Below are 18302 nucleotides of genomic sequence, written 5' to 3' on the forward strand. Positions count from 1 at the left end.
GGGACAACTATTCATGAAAATAACTATTCAGGTGAATAAGAAAGGAAGAAACTGCTTTAAAGAGCTTGGGGTTTTTTTTTGTATATATTTTTGGGACTTCAGGAAAAAATACTCAGTAATTTACATAGCTGATATTATATGTTTAAAGAAAAATGCAAACTACCGAGAAGGCTACTGAAGTTTGATACCCATCAATCTTTATTCATACTGGCCCGATTACTTTTTAAAACACCATTAAGTAGACACACGCTGCCATCTAGTGAGCATCTCTAACATAGCTGCAGTTTGATTTCTGAGGAGAAGAAAATGTGTTGCTTGGAGCAAGTAACTTAATACAGTACAAAACATATACAGACTTAAAAATGCTGCACTGAATGCTTTGTCAATTGTATATTATATAATAGAGATACACAGAGCAAAGCTAAAGTATTTTATTAATAATTTATTGTCAGTAAGAAAGACTGGCTAATGGTAATTTTCAGTAAAAACCTTTACAAGACCATTGGATCACAAATATACAGACACTATAAAAACTGTGTCGTGGTGGTTTTGGTTCTAAACTGGTATGTAGAGGGTCCCCAACACACTTTCCAAGAAGGGAAAAAATGTTTACTGTTCTAAAATACAGCAACCCATTTAAGACATTTCCATGTAGTTGACCCAGAAAGTTATCAGACCTAACCTATGTACAGTTGGAATTGTGTGAATATGCTGTATTTTTTTTATAATGAAATGTCAAACCTTAGTTTTTGGGGGAATACATACAGTGACGCCCTGATTAAAGAAGTCAGGGTGCTAGCTTTTAATGGCACACTAACACCACTAGTTTCAGTGGAAAACAAATTCACAAAATATCTACAAAATCTAGTTAAAACTATTAAAATCAAAACTGTACATAAAATTTACAAAAAGTAGGAGAAAATTAATTGCATTAGAACTATATAAATATATGCATCATGCTAACATGGAGAAGTGGTATGTGATTTTTTTTTAACATAGACAATGTAAGTACAAAAAGGATGTTCAGAAATGGCACAGCCAATGGAAATCTTGGAACTGTCCAATTACAGTAGGTCAGGAAATGGAAATAGGCTAATTTAGTGAAATGGAGCTGCATGATCCAATGCCGCCACGCCAGTTTAGCTCACTGAAACAAAAGCATTCACTGTGGCTGGGAAAAAGAAAAAAATAAAAAAGCTCTTGGAAGTTGCTCTAGATTTGACAAAGTTTGTTAGAGTCCAGGCACTTTTGTTGAGTGTGTCAGACTTCTGTATGTTGCTGGGAATCAAGTGGAGGAATTTTCACATCTTCAAAATGACCATCATCGCCACTCTCATAGTCACTCATCATGACTTCAGACTCCATTTCACAGCACGCTGACACATCGGAGCACGAAGCTGTGGAAGCATACACAGACATGGACATGTTGTCTACAGCGGGTGCTTCAAAGTCTCTATTGTACCCTAACGTGTAAGGAGCATAAGGTTCTCTGTAACTGCCGTTGACGCCACTGGTTGCGGTCTGAGGTTCTGACATGTCTGCAGGATAGTGATGGGGAAGGTACTGATTCAGGTTAAATCTCTGCCTGCTTCTTGTAGAAGAACCCAAGCTACCTACGGCTGGCATGTCTCTGGGTGGCTGTATTGACTCCAACTGGTCACTGTATTCTGGTGGTAACGGTGGAAGCTCATCAGGTGCAGGGAAGTCATCAGGTGGAGGTGGAAAATCACTCTCTATGTCATAACCGCCAGGGTAATAGTCTGTATCGATGGCGTTTGGATCCGTGTAGAGGGGAGCTGACTCCTCAACCACTTCGTAATTTGGATACTCTTGGATACCTGGCAACTGAACGCTTGGCATCCAGTCTGATGTATCCCAGTGATAACCTGAAAAGTTGATTTTTAAAAAAAAAGGTAATGTTAGTATCTTGTCTTCAAGTCAATCTGAACTGAGAAGTCAACATACGTATTAAGACAATGCAATCACCGTGATTAGGACACTAGTTAATTAGAGAGCAGTTTGCCCCGGTTCCACAAAAGACATTCAACACAACACAGCTTTACAGTTATGCCATGCATTAGATATTGCGTCATTCACACTTGAACTTTTACATTTTCTCAGACATCTCACCTAATGGGAAGAGCTGTAGGTCACCTATGGAATGTGCTGTCACAATACATAATGGTATAGAATTGTTCACTGGATAGCAAAGAACCAACAGCCTCCCTGGTGCAGCTAAATTCTTAATCAACTGTTAAGTAATTAAAGTTAGGGTGATTACAGCTGCCTGTTTTTCTTACGAATATATTTAGCATATATAAACCATGCTTTTCTTACATAAAAGAAGTATTTTCTAATTGGTAAAGTATCCAGACCTTTTAAAGCGACTTTACCCCTTAACTGAATTGTAAAGTTAATTTCACAAAATGCTGTTAGCTCTACAGTAACTGCCGCATCTCTGATAAAAATCTCTGACTATTAGTAAAGACATTCCACATTCAAATACAAGAACACACAGGAAAATCAAGCTTAATCATGCATAAATGACCGAACTTGATCCTCTCTTGCAAACTCCCCTTGAATAAGTTTGTATTGGTCTGCTGGAAACTAGATGTAAGCCTAACCTCATTAAAAAATAATTGTTTTTCTCATCTAACCACCAAAAAGGAAAATCATTCAGAATTGTAATAAGGTGCAAATCTAGTAATCACTGCAGACAAATGCACAGCAAGCAACTGATAGTAAGTCTGTGTTAAAATCAAGTATGAACAGAAATATTTTGGTGAACATCAATGAACTGCATGCAGAAGTCACCTCTTGAATTGCTGAGGTCAGGAACAGCAAAAGATTCTTTTTAGGTGGCAGAATGAGAAGAAAAAGGAGAAAACATCTGTAGTTAGGAATCAAATAGTAGAACCGACGTAAAGACAAACAATGACTGTCACTATGATGTTCATGCTGCTTTTGTCCATTATTAGTAGGCAAAATACGCCAGTTTACTTAGCAGTAGTAAAATTGGCATTTTTTTTTTTTCTCTCCTGGGCTCCTTCTTTGTTAGACTTGAACTGTTGAATAGCTACTGAGTTGATGTAGCCCAGCCAGGACACGGCTGTGTAGTGGCAAAATCTGCAGTCTGTAGAAATCTATCAGTAGGTTTAGGACTTCTGCTAAAAAGGGTAACAAGACTTGGTCTGATTTTTTTCTTTCCTTGTATCCCTGTGGTTTTCGATACAGGGCTGCACCTATTAGGACTTAGACTTTCAAGTATCTCATGCAAAGATGGGACCTCTCCCTTTAGTATCTAGCTTCCATACGCTGTGCACTGGGAGACCTGCCTCCCTTTGTACAGCAATCCCAACAACTCATGCTCAGCAGAGAACTGTCCTGTGTTATCTGACAAATTTTAAATCTTTCTCTCTTCAGGAATCTATATTCCCTATTCAGGTCTGTAAGGATGGGCGATGCCTATCCTAATACCAGAATCTTCTCCTAAGAATCGATACTTTTATCTATTCTTGGAAGACTGGAGGGACAGAGGTTGACTCTTGGGGGATGTTTCCTTTTTTTTTTAAGCTTGCCTAGCCCAGACAAGAAAAATACTGTCCACACTAAAGGAGGTATCAGTCTGTTACTATCCGTGATCTGAGACTCCTAAAACATCTTTGGCCTCATCTCCAGGAGAAGGTTCTCACCACTAGTCTACTTAGAAGACGACATTCTCCATTTTTCTAGGGAAACTGGGTGCAAAACTAAAGCCAATAGGCCTTATATGATTTAGAGCGCTTTTACCAAGCAGTGGGGAGTTCTTGGTCCTGTCCTCTGCTTCTGAGGCAAAGACCCTTTAACATAAAATACAGAAACACAAACTAGAACCTGATGTGCCCATCTTTCTAGGTGACAATCTGCTAGACTGGAGCAGATTTCCTCTTGCACTCAGCACTGTCCATGTGCACGGAGCTACGACCTTCCCTGAGGAGCAGTGCAGAGAATGCAGGCCTACAACTGTCCTAGGATGAGACTAGCTACAGTTCATACTTCCAGGATACCTGTTGGACAGAACCACCTGGGGAGACTAAAGAGTCTGAGAGAAAAGACCATCTGTCCCAGAGCTTGACCTTGCTGAAGGCTTAAGCAAGGATCTCTGCTGCTTGAACTGGCACTCTCCTGAGGGTGCTCAAAAGCAGAACTCATTTACCTAAGATGCTTTGAAAGAAGGAATGCTTATTAAGAGTAGAAACTTCCAAGTGTTAAGAAGTAGCTAAGCAGGACATCTTTCATCTCTCTGTGAATATTCTGCAATGCATAAAATATTTGTATTTATCTTACAGTGATACTAAACCATCAAGCAATACTTTAGAACTTTGACTTGAGAACTACATCCATCATTTTTATTTTCTACCAATTAAAATCTCAGAGAAAATCTAAGTTATTAAATATTTCCCCTGAGAGATTTTACCTCTTCTAGTCTTATAATTCTCCCTTTCATATGTACTGCGCATTACAATTTTTTATCACTGAGGACTATGGTCTACAGGTACACAGTAATGAAATACTCTCATGTAATTAGAAGTCTTTGCATTTGTCTACTTTTTTTGTGTCTGCATACATTAGACAGGATGTACTTCAAGTAACAAACCAAAGAGAATCTTTAGCTACTATAATTAATTTTATGTTCTTAAAATGGCTTTGTTTTAAGTAGGACTTAATAAAAAAGTAGGGTTTCCTAGTCTGTATTAAGAAATAGGAAACATACACTGTGGATGTTATTTCAGAAGTAACCTCTGCAGACTCATGGTCATGACGTGAATTACTTGCATATTACTGGAACTTTAAGGATTTTTAACTCAATTAAAACAATAGGTAGCATTTGTATAGACTCACCGCCACCTTTATTACTACTATGATTTTGCAAAGGGTTTGTGTTTTCCAGAGTGGTCAGTTCTTAAACATTAGCAGAAAAGAAATAAAATTCCATTGAAAACGTCTACTTCGCCTCTTTCTAACTTCCAAATACATACTACACACACACACAAATACATGTGTGTGTACATATATACACCCAAACATACCTTTTAGTTACTGGTGTACGGCTGGGTAGTAAGTAACTACTTAAACTGATAGGGATGCGTATGCCTGCATACCTCAACTGCATACTAGAAATCATCTTTTTCTGCTAAAGAGACAGATTGATCTGAAGACCAGGGAAGTGCGTACTGGTACCAGACTACTCCCATTCTGCTCAGCTGGACAAGGTGCCAACAGATGTGGGTGGGAGAAGAAAAGGAAGTGGGGGCTGCTGCTTTTTCATCTACAGTAGTGTATGTAATTGCCTTTGATGCTGTCTCAATTCTGCTGGGAGCTTCAGTGTGAATATTTTCAGAAGAGAGTAAGCACCAAGATCTTTTTACGCCAATTCTTTCCCCCCTCCAAGAAATCACACTTTGAAACCTGTCCACAGCGTAGCTACAGCATACACATGAAAATATGAACAGATATACAATATAAATATATTCTTTGCTAAAACTTATCAGAAAGTCCAAGTAAATAATATTTTATAACTCCCATCTGCTAGGGCTACATTACTAGAAGACAAACGTGCATTATTCTGCCAAAGCAGTAAAAAAATATGAAAACATATATATACCTTCTTTTTCCACCGAGTCAACAACAGCATTGACAAGGTGTATTACAGTCACTACGGAAGCTTGTAAAAGGTATAAAAGGAGCAAATTAAAACAAACCTATAGTTAGTATCATTTTAAACAGCATACAGATATACAAAAAAACACTGTAAAATTGCAGTTCATTACTATTTTATAGAGCAAGATTATTGGTATACATATACCTTTACTCTCTATCTAGAAAGCAGTTGCATTAATACATAAAATACTCTCTAAACCTGAATTTTATTCTTGATAAACATGGAAAAGTACTTGTAACTCCTCCTGAAGCAAATTCTGCACAAGCACAAAGCTGCTTTAGTTGTGTTAGAATTTCTGAAATGTTTCCTAAACATACCATTTGCATAATACTTCCTCTAGATAGCAATAAACTAGGCTCTTCTAAAGGCTTGTGTTGGGTGAATTAAGGAGTATTGCATTAGGCTTCCCCTGTTAGACTGCAAACTACATTTCCCCCCCCCCCAATGGAAGACCAGGGGAAGAAATTTTCACTGAAATGAACTAAAATGCTACAGTATGAAAAATATCTACTGAAAACTTCTGTGGCTGATGTACTCAAGGTGTGTGTGAACAGTGGTTATCACAGTAGGAATACCAAATTCAGGCTGTGACATTCTTATTTAAAAACAACTAAAATGAATTTATTTTTTATGTCTTCCCTTTCCCAAGATACTTTTGGAAGGGAGAAGGATTTACTTTTATAGGGTAGGATGAGGTAAGCACATGCAATTTATTTGCATGGTTCACAAATTAAATTTCAAACTAATAAATTCAGAATCTACCAAAAAGGAAGGAAGGAACAATATCTATGATGCTACACCTATTTCTCTTAAAATGATGTATCAATGAGTAATCAATACATGACAAGAAATGTGAGTAAGAATGTATGAAATATATGGGATGGAGAGGAGGGGAGAACAGCATGTACCGCACAACACTTAATACCACAGGAAAAAAGTTGAAAGTTGGTATCAGGTCTACTGATAAAATGATGAGTACTGTAAGCATACCATTTTACTTTCACCAATCATTAACACAGATGTTAAGAACAAATCACTCTACTTCGTTGAGAAGCAGAATGTTCTTTATTCCTAAGCTAAAGAAATTTCAAATTCTTTTTACTGCACACAGACAAAAGCAGAAATTGGAATAAAGAATCAAAACACCTTAACTTAGTGAATTAAGTTACGGGACAACTGTGGCTTTGTCCAATCAGTCTGAAATATTTCTGAATACATAGATGCATTCATATCAACTGTAAAAGCATCTGTCACCACAATGGAAAAGTAAAAGACTTCCAATTAATAGTAATAAACCCCACAAATATGCATACTGATTATATTTTGATGGACTGGAGTTGTGATCAAAATATTTATATTTTTATATTTGCTGTTTTCATTGTATGAAATTTTATGAATTCATTTTAATCATGGTGAAAGCCAAATATACTGTTCTACTATAACAAAATTCCTTTTTGTGCAGCTTCCTTCATTACTAAAGTAATCAAACTTACAAGCAGTCCCTTAAACTCTGCTCTCACTCAGAACTGATCTGATCCATATGGGAGCTGAGGTCGCAGCAAGAAAAAGAGAAGGAAACAAATGAAACTGTAACACCAGAAAGTTTTTTACTGAGAGCTGAACGTCAAAGCGAAAGTTATATTTGTGCAGAGGCCGTTTTTTAAATTCACCATATTCTCGTATAAGGTGATAACTAATGATTACCTAGAAGAGTTTCTCAGTTTGAACACGCTTTTAACACCTTTTAAACACAAGGCTCTGAACACCTTCTGCTGCATTTTCACTGTTAATACTCTAACAGCAGAATGTTTATATATAATTTTAAGGTAAAGTAATTAACACGAGGTGTAAGATAGGCAAAATACTTTTTAAAAATTAACATATCTGGGTATTAACATAAGTAAATACAGATATATATTAAATAAGCTATTATTTAATATATATTCGATATATGTAAGTCCTATTGACACTAAGAGATATAGATGCAAAGACAGAAGAAATGAATGTAAGCAGCAGTACAGAATGATTGTATTTTACGTACCATTGTCATCACATGATTCAGACTGGAAGGAGCTGAGAGACTGGACCTCAGACATGCTTTCTCTAGCACTATAAGGATGGGAGTTCTTTTCATCCAGAGGCTTTTTTGAAAGGCAGGGGTCAAGATCTACTACTTTAGCTGAAAGAAAAAGTTTCAAGCGAGACGATTAATGGATTCTAGATTAAACAGTCAATAAAATTTAAGGCCGAGATCTACACATTTTTACAAAACTTAATAGAGCATGAAGCCTGATCAGACTCAAAACCCAGTGAAGTCATAATGCCTTTTGTACCCTAACAGGCATGGGCAGACTTTGCACTCATATTAAAATTGTACCAGCACACACCTTTAACAGAAAAGTAATAAAATAAGAACATTTCTTACTGTCATAGTCAAAATCCCAGCTGGGTTTCTGTATTGAATCGCTGTCTGAAGGAGAGTTGGAGGGAGGTGGAGGTGGCAAATTTGGTGCTACACTGCAAACAGCTACAGCTTTCCGGTGACCATGTACAGAATCTGGGTTAAAAGTACTAAACTCTGGGTGCTCGGGGATAGCAGACCCCTCAAAAGAATTCCTGTCAAGATTGTTCCTGGAGTCGCTTGGAATGCTTGGAGTGTATGAAATGGGACGAACAGGAACCTGTGGTGGGATGTCAGAATAGATGTTCTTATTCAATTTTGCATCAAAATAAGGTCTTTGCAAGAAAGCCGTTGTAGCTCCCAGTTGCTTGTCTTCAGGTTCTGGCTGGTGCTTCTTCTTTCTACTAATCACTTTGCGGCAAACAACAAAAATGACAACTAACAAGAATATTCCTGCAATGAAAACAATAATCCCAATCACTTCGGCGAAGCTAATGTTCCAAGATGTCGAAACATATTTGTTAAGAACAATGTCTGTGCAGTGTTTTCCTCCAAATCCACGGCTACAATTGCAGTGATATGAACCGTAAGTATTCTCACAAAGGGCACCATTAAGACACGGGTTTTCTACGCATTCATCGACATCAGTCAGGCACCTACCAGAAACAGAGCAGAGCAATGATGGTTAGTTTACATCAGTAGTCTTTGTTGTCGTCTCCTTGTTCTCAACAATTCTAGATCTATTTAATACACAGTTCTGTACACTACCAGGCAATTTGCTATTTTATCAACATTCCAGATTTCAACCAGTTTGAACTGTTAACTATTAAGTAATACTGTTAAAAATTCAATATATGTGGAACACTACCTACCTTTCTCCACGAAAGCCTGCTTCACACTCACAAACAGGTCCATCCAAACTGTCAATACACTTGCCACTGTTTTTACAAGGATTGTCTTTGCAATATGGACCCAGCTGGCACCTGCAAAGGCAAAAAAAAAAGGGGGGGGGGAAGCATGAATGAATCATTACCTTACTGCAAGTGAGTATAGTGTGGGATTCAGGGCTGTAACATGGGGGTTGGCATTAACTTCAACTAACTACAGTGGGTTTCAAAGTCTGAGCTTTAAGTAGGAAACAGATAAAAAAGAAAACAGAAAGAGTGTTACATTTATAGCCTATTCTCTAAGGGGTTCATTGGTACAATAAACCATACAAAACATACCTTTGGCCTGTGTATTGTCCTCGGCACTGGCAGATAAAATCATCACTGACCGGGATGCAAGTACCACCATAAAGGCAGGGGTTGGAAGCACACGGGTTGACACTTACATCGCAGTGAGTTCCCATAAACAAAGGTGCACACTTGCAGTAGTAACCTGAAATCAAATACAGTCTTTTTGAAAGACACACATGGCTTTACTGGATTTAAGATAAAATCCTCCCTGCCCACCTACCTGTTCAAAGAGAGAGAGGATGGGAAGAAAGAGAAATATTTTTATTGAAAGATGAAGGGAAGTCTAACAGTAAAGTTTTTCTTGAATACAGTTGAAGGATAACTTCCATTTCTCTCACAAAACTCAAGCTTGTCACAATGACTTCAGAATTTTTAAAGGATGACTCTAAAGTAGGCAGCTAAGAGGACGGACCTCAGGTGTTGACACTGAAGGTTAAATCCCCACTTTGTCTGATGGACTTTGTCTACTTCATACCCCAAGGAACTGAGTCTAGAACACGGCAGACACAGCCTTCCTACCTGTTCAACAACCAGCCTTCTACAACTCTCTGGGAAAGCAAGAATTATTCACAAAGTTGTTTTGTCCTTCATGGCAGGGAAGTGGAAAAGCAGTTTTGAAAACTAACAGCAGAAAAATACAGCACAGAGCTTACCTCCATTTGACAGCACATTGCAGATGCCTCCATTCTGACATGGGCTGCTTGAACAACCTTCTGTGGTAGTCAGTAAGCATCCAGGAGTCACATCTACAGATTCTTCCATGTGTGCATAATTTCGTGGCTTACTGTTTAGGGGCAGCTCTTGTCCATTAAGTACAACAGAATCCATACAGCCTCTGAAACCATTGCTAACCTGAGGACTTCTACCATGTCTTGTACCTTGCTGCCGAATATGACCACCAAAAAACACATGATTATCTAGGTTTAGTGTCCTAAGTGTACCAGGAGCAGTACCAGACGCAGTATGCACCCTATCCAGAACAAGTCGTGCGTAATTTCCGTCCACTTCAAGAGATACTGAATGCCACTGGCCATCGTTAATCTGAATGCTCTGAACGGAGACAATCCCAGGTCCACTGCCACAATCGAATTTATATTGCAGCCTTCCATGGTGAATCTATAGAGGAAAGCCACGACATCAACAAATGGTCTGCACACTTAAAGAGTATAAAGTATTGATGCCTATAAAAGTTTATGTTTGCTGGAGAGACGGGATGATGGTGGTGTTCATAAAACCATCTGTATTCCAAACAGTCACAGTGATTGTGATTCATTCTATATGGTTCTTTTAATTAAAATGTATACTTTGTACATTTTTTCCTCTAGTAAAGAAGTCACAGATCATCACCAAAAGATTACAATACTTCAAGACCTTTCACCTTGTGCTTTAAGTGACTTTTTCTGTATGGACTTCATGAGTATTATATGCAAATAAATTTAAAGTTGTTATTTAAAATAGATAATTCAGGGTTTTTTTTGTTTTGTTTTATTTTTAAAACATTAAAGAAAACTAATTCCTTTTACACATTAAAAAAATTCTGTACAAGTTTGTCACCTGGATGTATAACACACACTACCTTGAAGGCAATTCTCAATTGTAACAATGCTACAGAGATGTTGTGATTCAATCTCTTAATTTGGCACAAAAAATAGTAAGAAGATGGTAAGAAGAAAAGAGGGGGAGATTTTAATATACCTCTAAGATACTGTAGTCTGTTCCTCGAGCATACATAACAACTGCATGAGCAGAGTAAGTTTTAAGTCTCATTGTCAGCTTCATTTCCTCTTTGTTCTCATTTTCCATGAGACGGTATTTCACATAGCTGCTCCCAGTAAATGTCACAGCAGAGCCAGCTGATGCTTAGGAATACAGAAAAGCATAAAATGTGTTAACACAGGACTGGAATCAAATTTGTATTTGCAAAGTAGTATGGTTTTACGCAGAGATTTTTAGAGTTAATTTCTTACCAGGACACTGTCCAGCTTTGCTGTCTTGGCAAACACAGGTGTATTTTCCTTCCTTTGGATCTCCTAAACATTCGGTACCTTCAGGGCATGGGTTTCCTTCACACACACTATTCACCAGGGGGCATTTCCCTTCTGTAAAACGAAATACATTCTTTCTCTTCTGTTGGCGGTAAGGGTATTTTGTGAAAATAGCTATATTTAAATATGTGAAAATAGCGTACTTAAGTACAGTAGCTGAAAGCAACCCAAATGATATTCCTAACTATCAGACAAGGAAGTGAAGTAACAGTTATGGGACACGACTGGCACAAACACAGACTAGACAAATGGCATGTATAGCGGCTGATGTTCATAGTTATCTTGATTACTCAAACAATTCAATTGGTAAAATTTGGCAACCGGTGTTGTGGTTTAAGGTTTACCATTACTATCACACACCATAAAAAACAACATATAGATATTAAACATGGACAGAGTGGGTTGGGGAGAGCAGGAGAAGAGTGTGTCTGTATTTGAGACAGAAAAGGAACGGGCTTTAAATATTTACTTAAGATGTGCAAGTTCACCCAGCATGATTAAGTCATGATTTTAAAAAGCAATGTTGTTTCCCTCAAAGCCAACGACAAATTAATCTTCTGTTATAAGTCTGTATACTTATATGTATCTTAATGAATATTCATTTCCCAATTCACCCTGTCATTTCCAGCCAAGTTTGGAAGCTGCGTGGGCTATTCCTCTAAGCAGAAACCAGGAAGTAATCAGGCACTTTGCAAGAACTTACCTTCGTGCATACGAGACTGAAAATGGCTGGCAATTTAGAACGGGCAACAAAAAAAAAAAGGAACTTCTTTCATAAAACAGAAAATGAAGGTGCAACTATAAAAAAAAAAATCCCTTCCCAAAAGCTTATATTATGTAAATTCTTAAAATGGGTAATGAGACAAAGAATTACTCCTTACTCTGAATAAAATTAGGCAAATATTGCAGTGAGGGTTACAGGACATTCTTAATCTTGTCCTGTAATATACGTGTTTCCCTGTGGATTACGGCTATTCAAAACCAGAACAATGTTTTCAAGGATACTGTTTTCCTTACTGCTTTTCTTACCTTTACAAAGACAAACTGCTGTTCTGTGATGACGGGGAGTGACAAAACTCAACCTGGCTGTGCTGTGGGTTGACATGATGTTCTCATCCACTGTTATTTTTTCTTCACAAAATTTCAAAGGACAATCTAGGCCTGCACAAAGCTTATGGAAAACATCAATTATCCGGACACCTAAAATCTCCTCTAGGTCAGGCACAGAAGAGTTTATCTTGTGGAGCAAAATTCTCATTGGGTGCTGAGAGCTACCAGACTTCTCAATATTCAGGAGGACATCAAGATTTGAAGGAGGATCAGAAGGCTGCAAACTAACAATCTGGATGTCATTTCTCCTCACGCCCAAGATGTTTCTTAAAGCTCTCTGGAAATTACGCCAGTAATCACCGATGAATTCTTCAGGGGCCAGGTTTGCAAAGCGTATTGCAATGCTGTGATTTAGTAAATCTTGTGTGATTTGTCTGATGTGTACAGTAATATCAGCTGCAGTTGTAAATTTTCCATCTGTAACAGTGACATTTAGGAGGTACTGTCCTACGTCTAATCTTTTATGTGCTATTAGTTTGCCACCAGTACTGGAAACAGAGAACAAGGATTCCATTTTGGGGTCCAGACTGTATGTCAAAGTATCATAAACATCTTGATCAGTTGCATGAATTTTTCCAATGACACCACCTGAATATTCTTCCCCAAAGGCTGTGATAAAGATTTCTAGAGGCAGAATTGCTGGAGAATAAATGCTTTCCTCAATAACTCTAATATCAATGTAAGTCAAAGATGACAATGGTGGTTTTCCATTATCTGCCACCTAAAGGAAGATGAGGACAGAGTTAGATTTTTGCTTCATCTCAAATTCTACTGTAGATAGCTGTACTGTATACAGTAGACTTGTATTTTTCTAAAAAAAAAAAGTTCCTGTAGGAAAATGCTTTATTAAAATTTCATAACACAGGTCCTGACATAAAAGTTAATATTGAAAATTTAAAAAGCTTATATAAGCAGGCACACACAAACACATTTTCACTTCTTCCAAGATTAAAAGGCTACAGTGCTCTTAATACCTGGACATGCCAGGAAGCTACTAGCACTTCTAGCAAATACAGAGGAAATGCACAGTAGCTGATTTCAGACAGCAGATGGTGCTTGAAGCTTTTTTATTTCAAGCATGGAAACATTACAAACTTGAAATGAGTCATGCACCAGAAATTTACAACATGCTTCACCAGTTATAGGAAGTGGTCTTGAAGACAATCTAAATGCAGTATGCCAAACAGTACTTCAAAAGGAAAACAATACATGTAGAAAGTTACAATTAATTATGTTGTCTTTCATGATTTGTGATTATGGAGAGGAAAAAAACCCACACCTATAGTGCTATTTGCTTCAGACAACTAAAGTAACTATCTTTAACAAAATCAGCCTAATTCAATTTTGAAGCCTTTTTAAACATCACATCCCCTGTCCTCCACCCTTTTTTGACAAAAGCATACACTGTCATTGTATGAAGAGGGGACAAAAAAAAAGAGTAGAAAAGTGAGAAAAGAGCATTCCCTGAGGTTCACCTTCTTTCTATTTCTCAGTTCTTGTTTCCCATCTACCTTTTTCCCAGAGCCCTTTCCCGGTTACTGAAAGTGAGACTAAAGAAATGGGCAAAGAAGAATTGGAGAGATGTGAAGGGACAGAGGGGATACACAGGGCTCAGAAGGTAGAAGATACCCTGCATTGTTCGAAAGATTTTACAATAATTTTACAATGACTACAGGTAGTTGGTACACTTTGAAGATCTATGCAGAGAAGCTGCTTTTGATTTTTCATACAAATTTAAGCAAAAGAGGAAAAACTCCAGGCACAGGATCATCTGTGGACGTGCATATAATCGTAGCATTTTTAAAAGCTAATACATGTCTCATAGAACTACATGTCTTCATCTGTTAACTCCAAAAGACAGGCACAGCTAGAAACTTGCCCTCTAGTTACACAAACATAAATAACGGGGCCGGGGGGGAGAGAGAGACAGCTCAAGTTGGCAAAGTTTTGTTTTGCTTAGATTTCTGCCTGGAAACAAGAGAAGGCAGACAGTTTAGCTGCAGGAGAAATGCCCAAGGGAAACAAGAAAGGGCTTAAAACGGGCAAGTAAAATTATAACAAATGGACAGCAAGTAGGAAAGAAGAGCCCCAGGAGAAATGATTTTTCAATAGTGCGGATATTTAAAAATCTTCTGTCATTTTAAACTGAAGACTTCAGAGTGTGGCACAAAGGACTGTATGACTCATAGCTGAAGATTTCACACACTAATGCTGTGAGACATTTGTTAATGGATAATCTATTTCCTTTGGAGAGAGGGAAAGCAAATGTGAGTGGCGTGCACATGTAGGTGGCTGTTGGGAAAAAAATCCTTACTTCTATTAAAAACACAAAAGTAAAGTAGAAGAAAGGCTCATGTTAAGTAAAGTTTTTTGGTGGTAGGGGGTGTGTGGGGTGTGTATGGGAGGGGTTGTTTGTGGGGTCTTGGGGTTTTTTGTTTTGTTTTGTTTTTTTCCCAATTAAAGTATGCCTGTAACATAAGACGACCTCTGCCTCAGCAATCCATTCAGAAAGCAACTAAGGTGAAAGCTATCAATACTGAAAAGCACACCAGTGAAGGTCAGTTAAAACGAAAACGAGTATTAAGAGATCATACACAGCCATTACCTTGTGAGCTGCAAGACGAGAGTACAGAAATTAAAGACACTGTAAACCTGAGAAGATGCCTTCCTACAGCCTTTGAAAACTCCTTCTTTTAAATGAACAGGGGAAGAATATTTTTCCACAAAAGTCATGTATCTATTTTTGTGTGTATCATTGGAATTGAAGTCTTGTGATATGGAAATGCTAGTTTTAGTTTTAGATGCCTTCATACTCATATATAGTGACTCACTAAGGAGAAGATAATAGCAAATCATAGCACTGTGTCTATTTAAGAAAAGCTATCATAGTACAAGATGATAAATGGCAATTAAAAGACAGTGACATATTTCCAGAATCCAGGCAGGGAACTTGTAAATCAAGGGACTAGACAGGTCCAAAATACTGAGATTGGGTAGTACAGCATACAAAAAATGCACATTAGTATAGTCTGCTTTAATGATTTACAATCTCTGAGAAGCCTTGGTTCTAAATGAGTACATTTGTTTTAAGACCCTTGTTTAGCTACTGGATGCCATTAAAATAGCCCTTATTCATTCCCTAGAAAAAAGGCACTTTTCAAGTGCTGTGCTAAAGAGAAGATAGCTTAAGTACTGACAGGCTGTTTACAAGCACCCTACAGGCTAGGAAGTGAAATGAAAGAATTGCATGATTCCACCCAGAGGAAGGTGTTAGATAGGTGCCTCATACTTAAGAAAAGGCAGGTACATTAGGAAGGGCCAACGGTGCAGCTAAATCATGAAATATGACAAAGACAGTGTAACAGTCTACACAGAACAGACATAATTGCCTGTGCATGCATTCACAGGAAGATGTTTTAGAAGCAAAATAAATAGAAATCAGTTACTGCTTAGAGAAAATATAAAATAAAACATAAGAATCTTGTATTACACTGATTGCACATACAGGAAAAACATTGCTGGTTCTTCTTCCCTAAACAAAAGGGCAACTTTGGGGAATCAGTATAGAACTTGGAAAGCCTATCAGGCAAGTGTGACAAAGCCCAGCTCTACTGCTGTTTCGGACTCATGCAGCCTAGGAAGGCCAATGGAGCCATCGCTTAGGTACCTTGAAGGCTAATCTGTCCCACCACTAATTAGCAGATCACCATTGAGAAAAAAAATGTCTCACAGAGGAATGACATACCTCCCTGCCCCCTTTTTAATCTCAATTCTTAAAACCTAAACTAAACTACATTTAAATAGAACCTTTATCTATGCTGGTTCTTATACTGATGGCTCCTGATAACATGTTTTAGTGACTCAACCAGCAAACGACAGTAGCTGTGAGAATTTTTTTTCCTTCCCCAAAGAAAAGAGATAGACTGTGTAAATACACCACGACTATTGTCCCAATGTGGACAGAATTCAGTATACACTGATACAGACAGTACTGCTCAAACTCTGCAAGTGCATGTTTATTCAGAAATTGTCTGCAATATTACATATGAGAATAATTTGGAGATTTAAAGAAAATCCTCATGTAAAAATAAAGCTAAGAATTTTTCTTAAAACATGAATCTGGAAATGAAGTTTAAGAATTAAGGCCAGCTATTTTTAGCCTACCAATTTTAAGTCTCCTGTTCACAGCTGCTTAATTTATAACTGAATTAAAAAGGACTGGATAAGATTAAAAAAAATTGTTTGAACTTTTCTTACATCAGGTTACAAAAAACTATTTTAGAGAACTTAGCTATATTAACGCAACCTGGATTTTTGGACATGGTCTGGTCTTTTTGCACAACCATGGCAAATATAGGCATATATTATAGCATTTCAAGGTCATTTTTGAGTTTTATGCCGTGTTTTCCACTGCAAGATTCTGAGATCTCCGAGTACTGCGCTGCAGATTTCAATGCTATGACAAAGGTCCACTGACCTGGTTTTCCAAACTTAAAGAAAGATATTTTCAATTGCCATTGGAAAAAGAATGTGGCACTATAGAAAAATATTTCAGTACTGCCGCGATGTGCAACCTTCACTATCCCTGTCTCCATCGTATCAGTGTAGTCCAGCTCACAGCTTCAAGGGTCCAAGTGACAGTGGCAAGAGGAAGTCTGCAGCCAATAGCAGGTGGCTCAAGGGACCTGTCCCCTGCTGGCTTTTCCAGCATCCCACATGAAAGGCAAAGGGCTTAATCAAGACCGCTCACCCAGTTAACATTTCACTTACACCTTACCCTTACCATGAGGTTAATTCAGCTTACTGTTACACCTGTGTAGATTTCCATTTAAATCAACAGACGTTGTCTATGAAGATGTTACTACAAGGAACGTGCCTCAAATGACTACTTGGCATGTCAGGATCTTGTAACAGAAAGACAAGGGGTAGGCAGGAAAAAATGGTGGATTGGGCATGAGTGGGAAAAGTTAATTAAATACTTCTAACGCAAAACAGCTAGAGGTAGTGCATCCTACCTTGACATGAAGTAAATAGTGATCCCTCACTTTGCGATTCAGTGCAGCAGCTGTGGTCAGTACTCCCTGCTGGTTAATCTGAAAAGTGTTCTCTTCGTTTCCACTCAGGACGGTGAAGAGAAAAGGAGGGCCATTGTGAGAAGAATCCTTGTCTGTCACCACTAGCTGTAGCACGCTAAATCCAATAGGCTTGTTTTCCTATAAACGCATAATACAATCACATTGGTTTTGTTATAACTGAGCATATAGCCTAACATTGATTTCCTTTTCACAACAGAAAAAAAAAAATTAAATATCAGATTACTGTCAAGCCAGTTAATCAGTATAAGAGAAATCAGAATGACAATATTGTTTAAGAAAAAATACTACCCTCCGAGAGTAACGATGAAACCAGTAAAAGGAGAAAGGCAGTACATTTTTAAGCTTCATTTTTTTAAACTTTGTCTTATATTTTTAAAAGTAGCTCAGCCTTGAAACTTTACATTTTTGCACTTTTGGTTTGAATTAAGATTATTGTAGATTAATTACCAAGTCATCAAAGATTTCCAATTTAGCTAAAACACCTGTTAAGAATAATCCAATGCCTTTGTTGGGAGGACTAGAAAAACAGGCTCCTCCATCTGACCCCTTGTGTCCCTAATTAGTGTTCTGACTACAATTGTGGCTGCTACAGCTGCAGTCCGGTTAAAATATGAAATCCAGGTTTTAAAATTTGCATCATAAAATCCCTTCAAGTTTGCACCCTGTGAATGCCTGAGGTTTCACAGACACTTCACACACTTTGGTTTATTA

General features: G+C 37.8%; 1 protein-coding gene across 4 annotated transcripts in view; it reads right to left on the minus strand.

Moving 5' to 3' along the window:
* Positions 1-416: 416 nt before the first annotated feature.
* Positions 417-18302, minus strand: part of FAT1 (FAT atypical cadherin 1) — a 104622-nt gene continuing 86736 nt past the window's right edge. Inside the window, exons 17-28 of one of the 4 annotated variants that reach the window (XM_009277384.1) lie at positions 17511-17708; positions 12415-13216; positions 11308-11439; positions 11036-11193; positions 9994-10456; positions 9329-9482; positions 8975-9085; positions 8118-8758; positions 7743-7874; positions 5645-5704; positions 2815-2850; positions 417-1886 (exon numbers count right to left, since the gene is read on the minus strand). In XM_009277384.1, coding sequence (XP_009275659.1) covers positions 1261-1886; positions 2815-2850; positions 5645-5704; positions 7743-7874; positions 8118-8758; positions 8975-9085; positions 9329-9482; positions 9994-10456; positions 11036-11193; positions 11308-11439; positions 12415-13216; positions 17511-17708 — 3513 coding nt within the window. In that variant the 3' untranslated portion in view covers positions 417-1260. Of the gene's footprint in view, positions 1887-2814; positions 2851-5644; positions 5705-7742; positions 7881-8117; positions 8759-8974; positions 9086-9328; positions 9483-9993; positions 10457-11035; positions 11200-11307; positions 11440-12414; positions 13217-17510; positions 17709-18302 lie in introns of all 4 variants that reach the window. The other 3 variants (XM_019471577.1, XM_019471578.1, XM_009277386.1) reach the window with 3 other exon arrangements.

This window comes from Aptenodytes forsteri, unplaced genomic scaffold, assembly GCF_000699145.1.
Source record: "Aptenodytes forsteri isolate BGI_AS27 unplaced genomic scaffold, ASM69914v1 Scaffold65, whole genome shotgun sequence".
In the NCBI taxonomy this organism is placed as follows: domain Eukaryota; kingdom Metazoa; phylum Chordata; class Aves; order Sphenisciformes; family Spheniscidae; genus Aptenodytes; species Aptenodytes forsteri.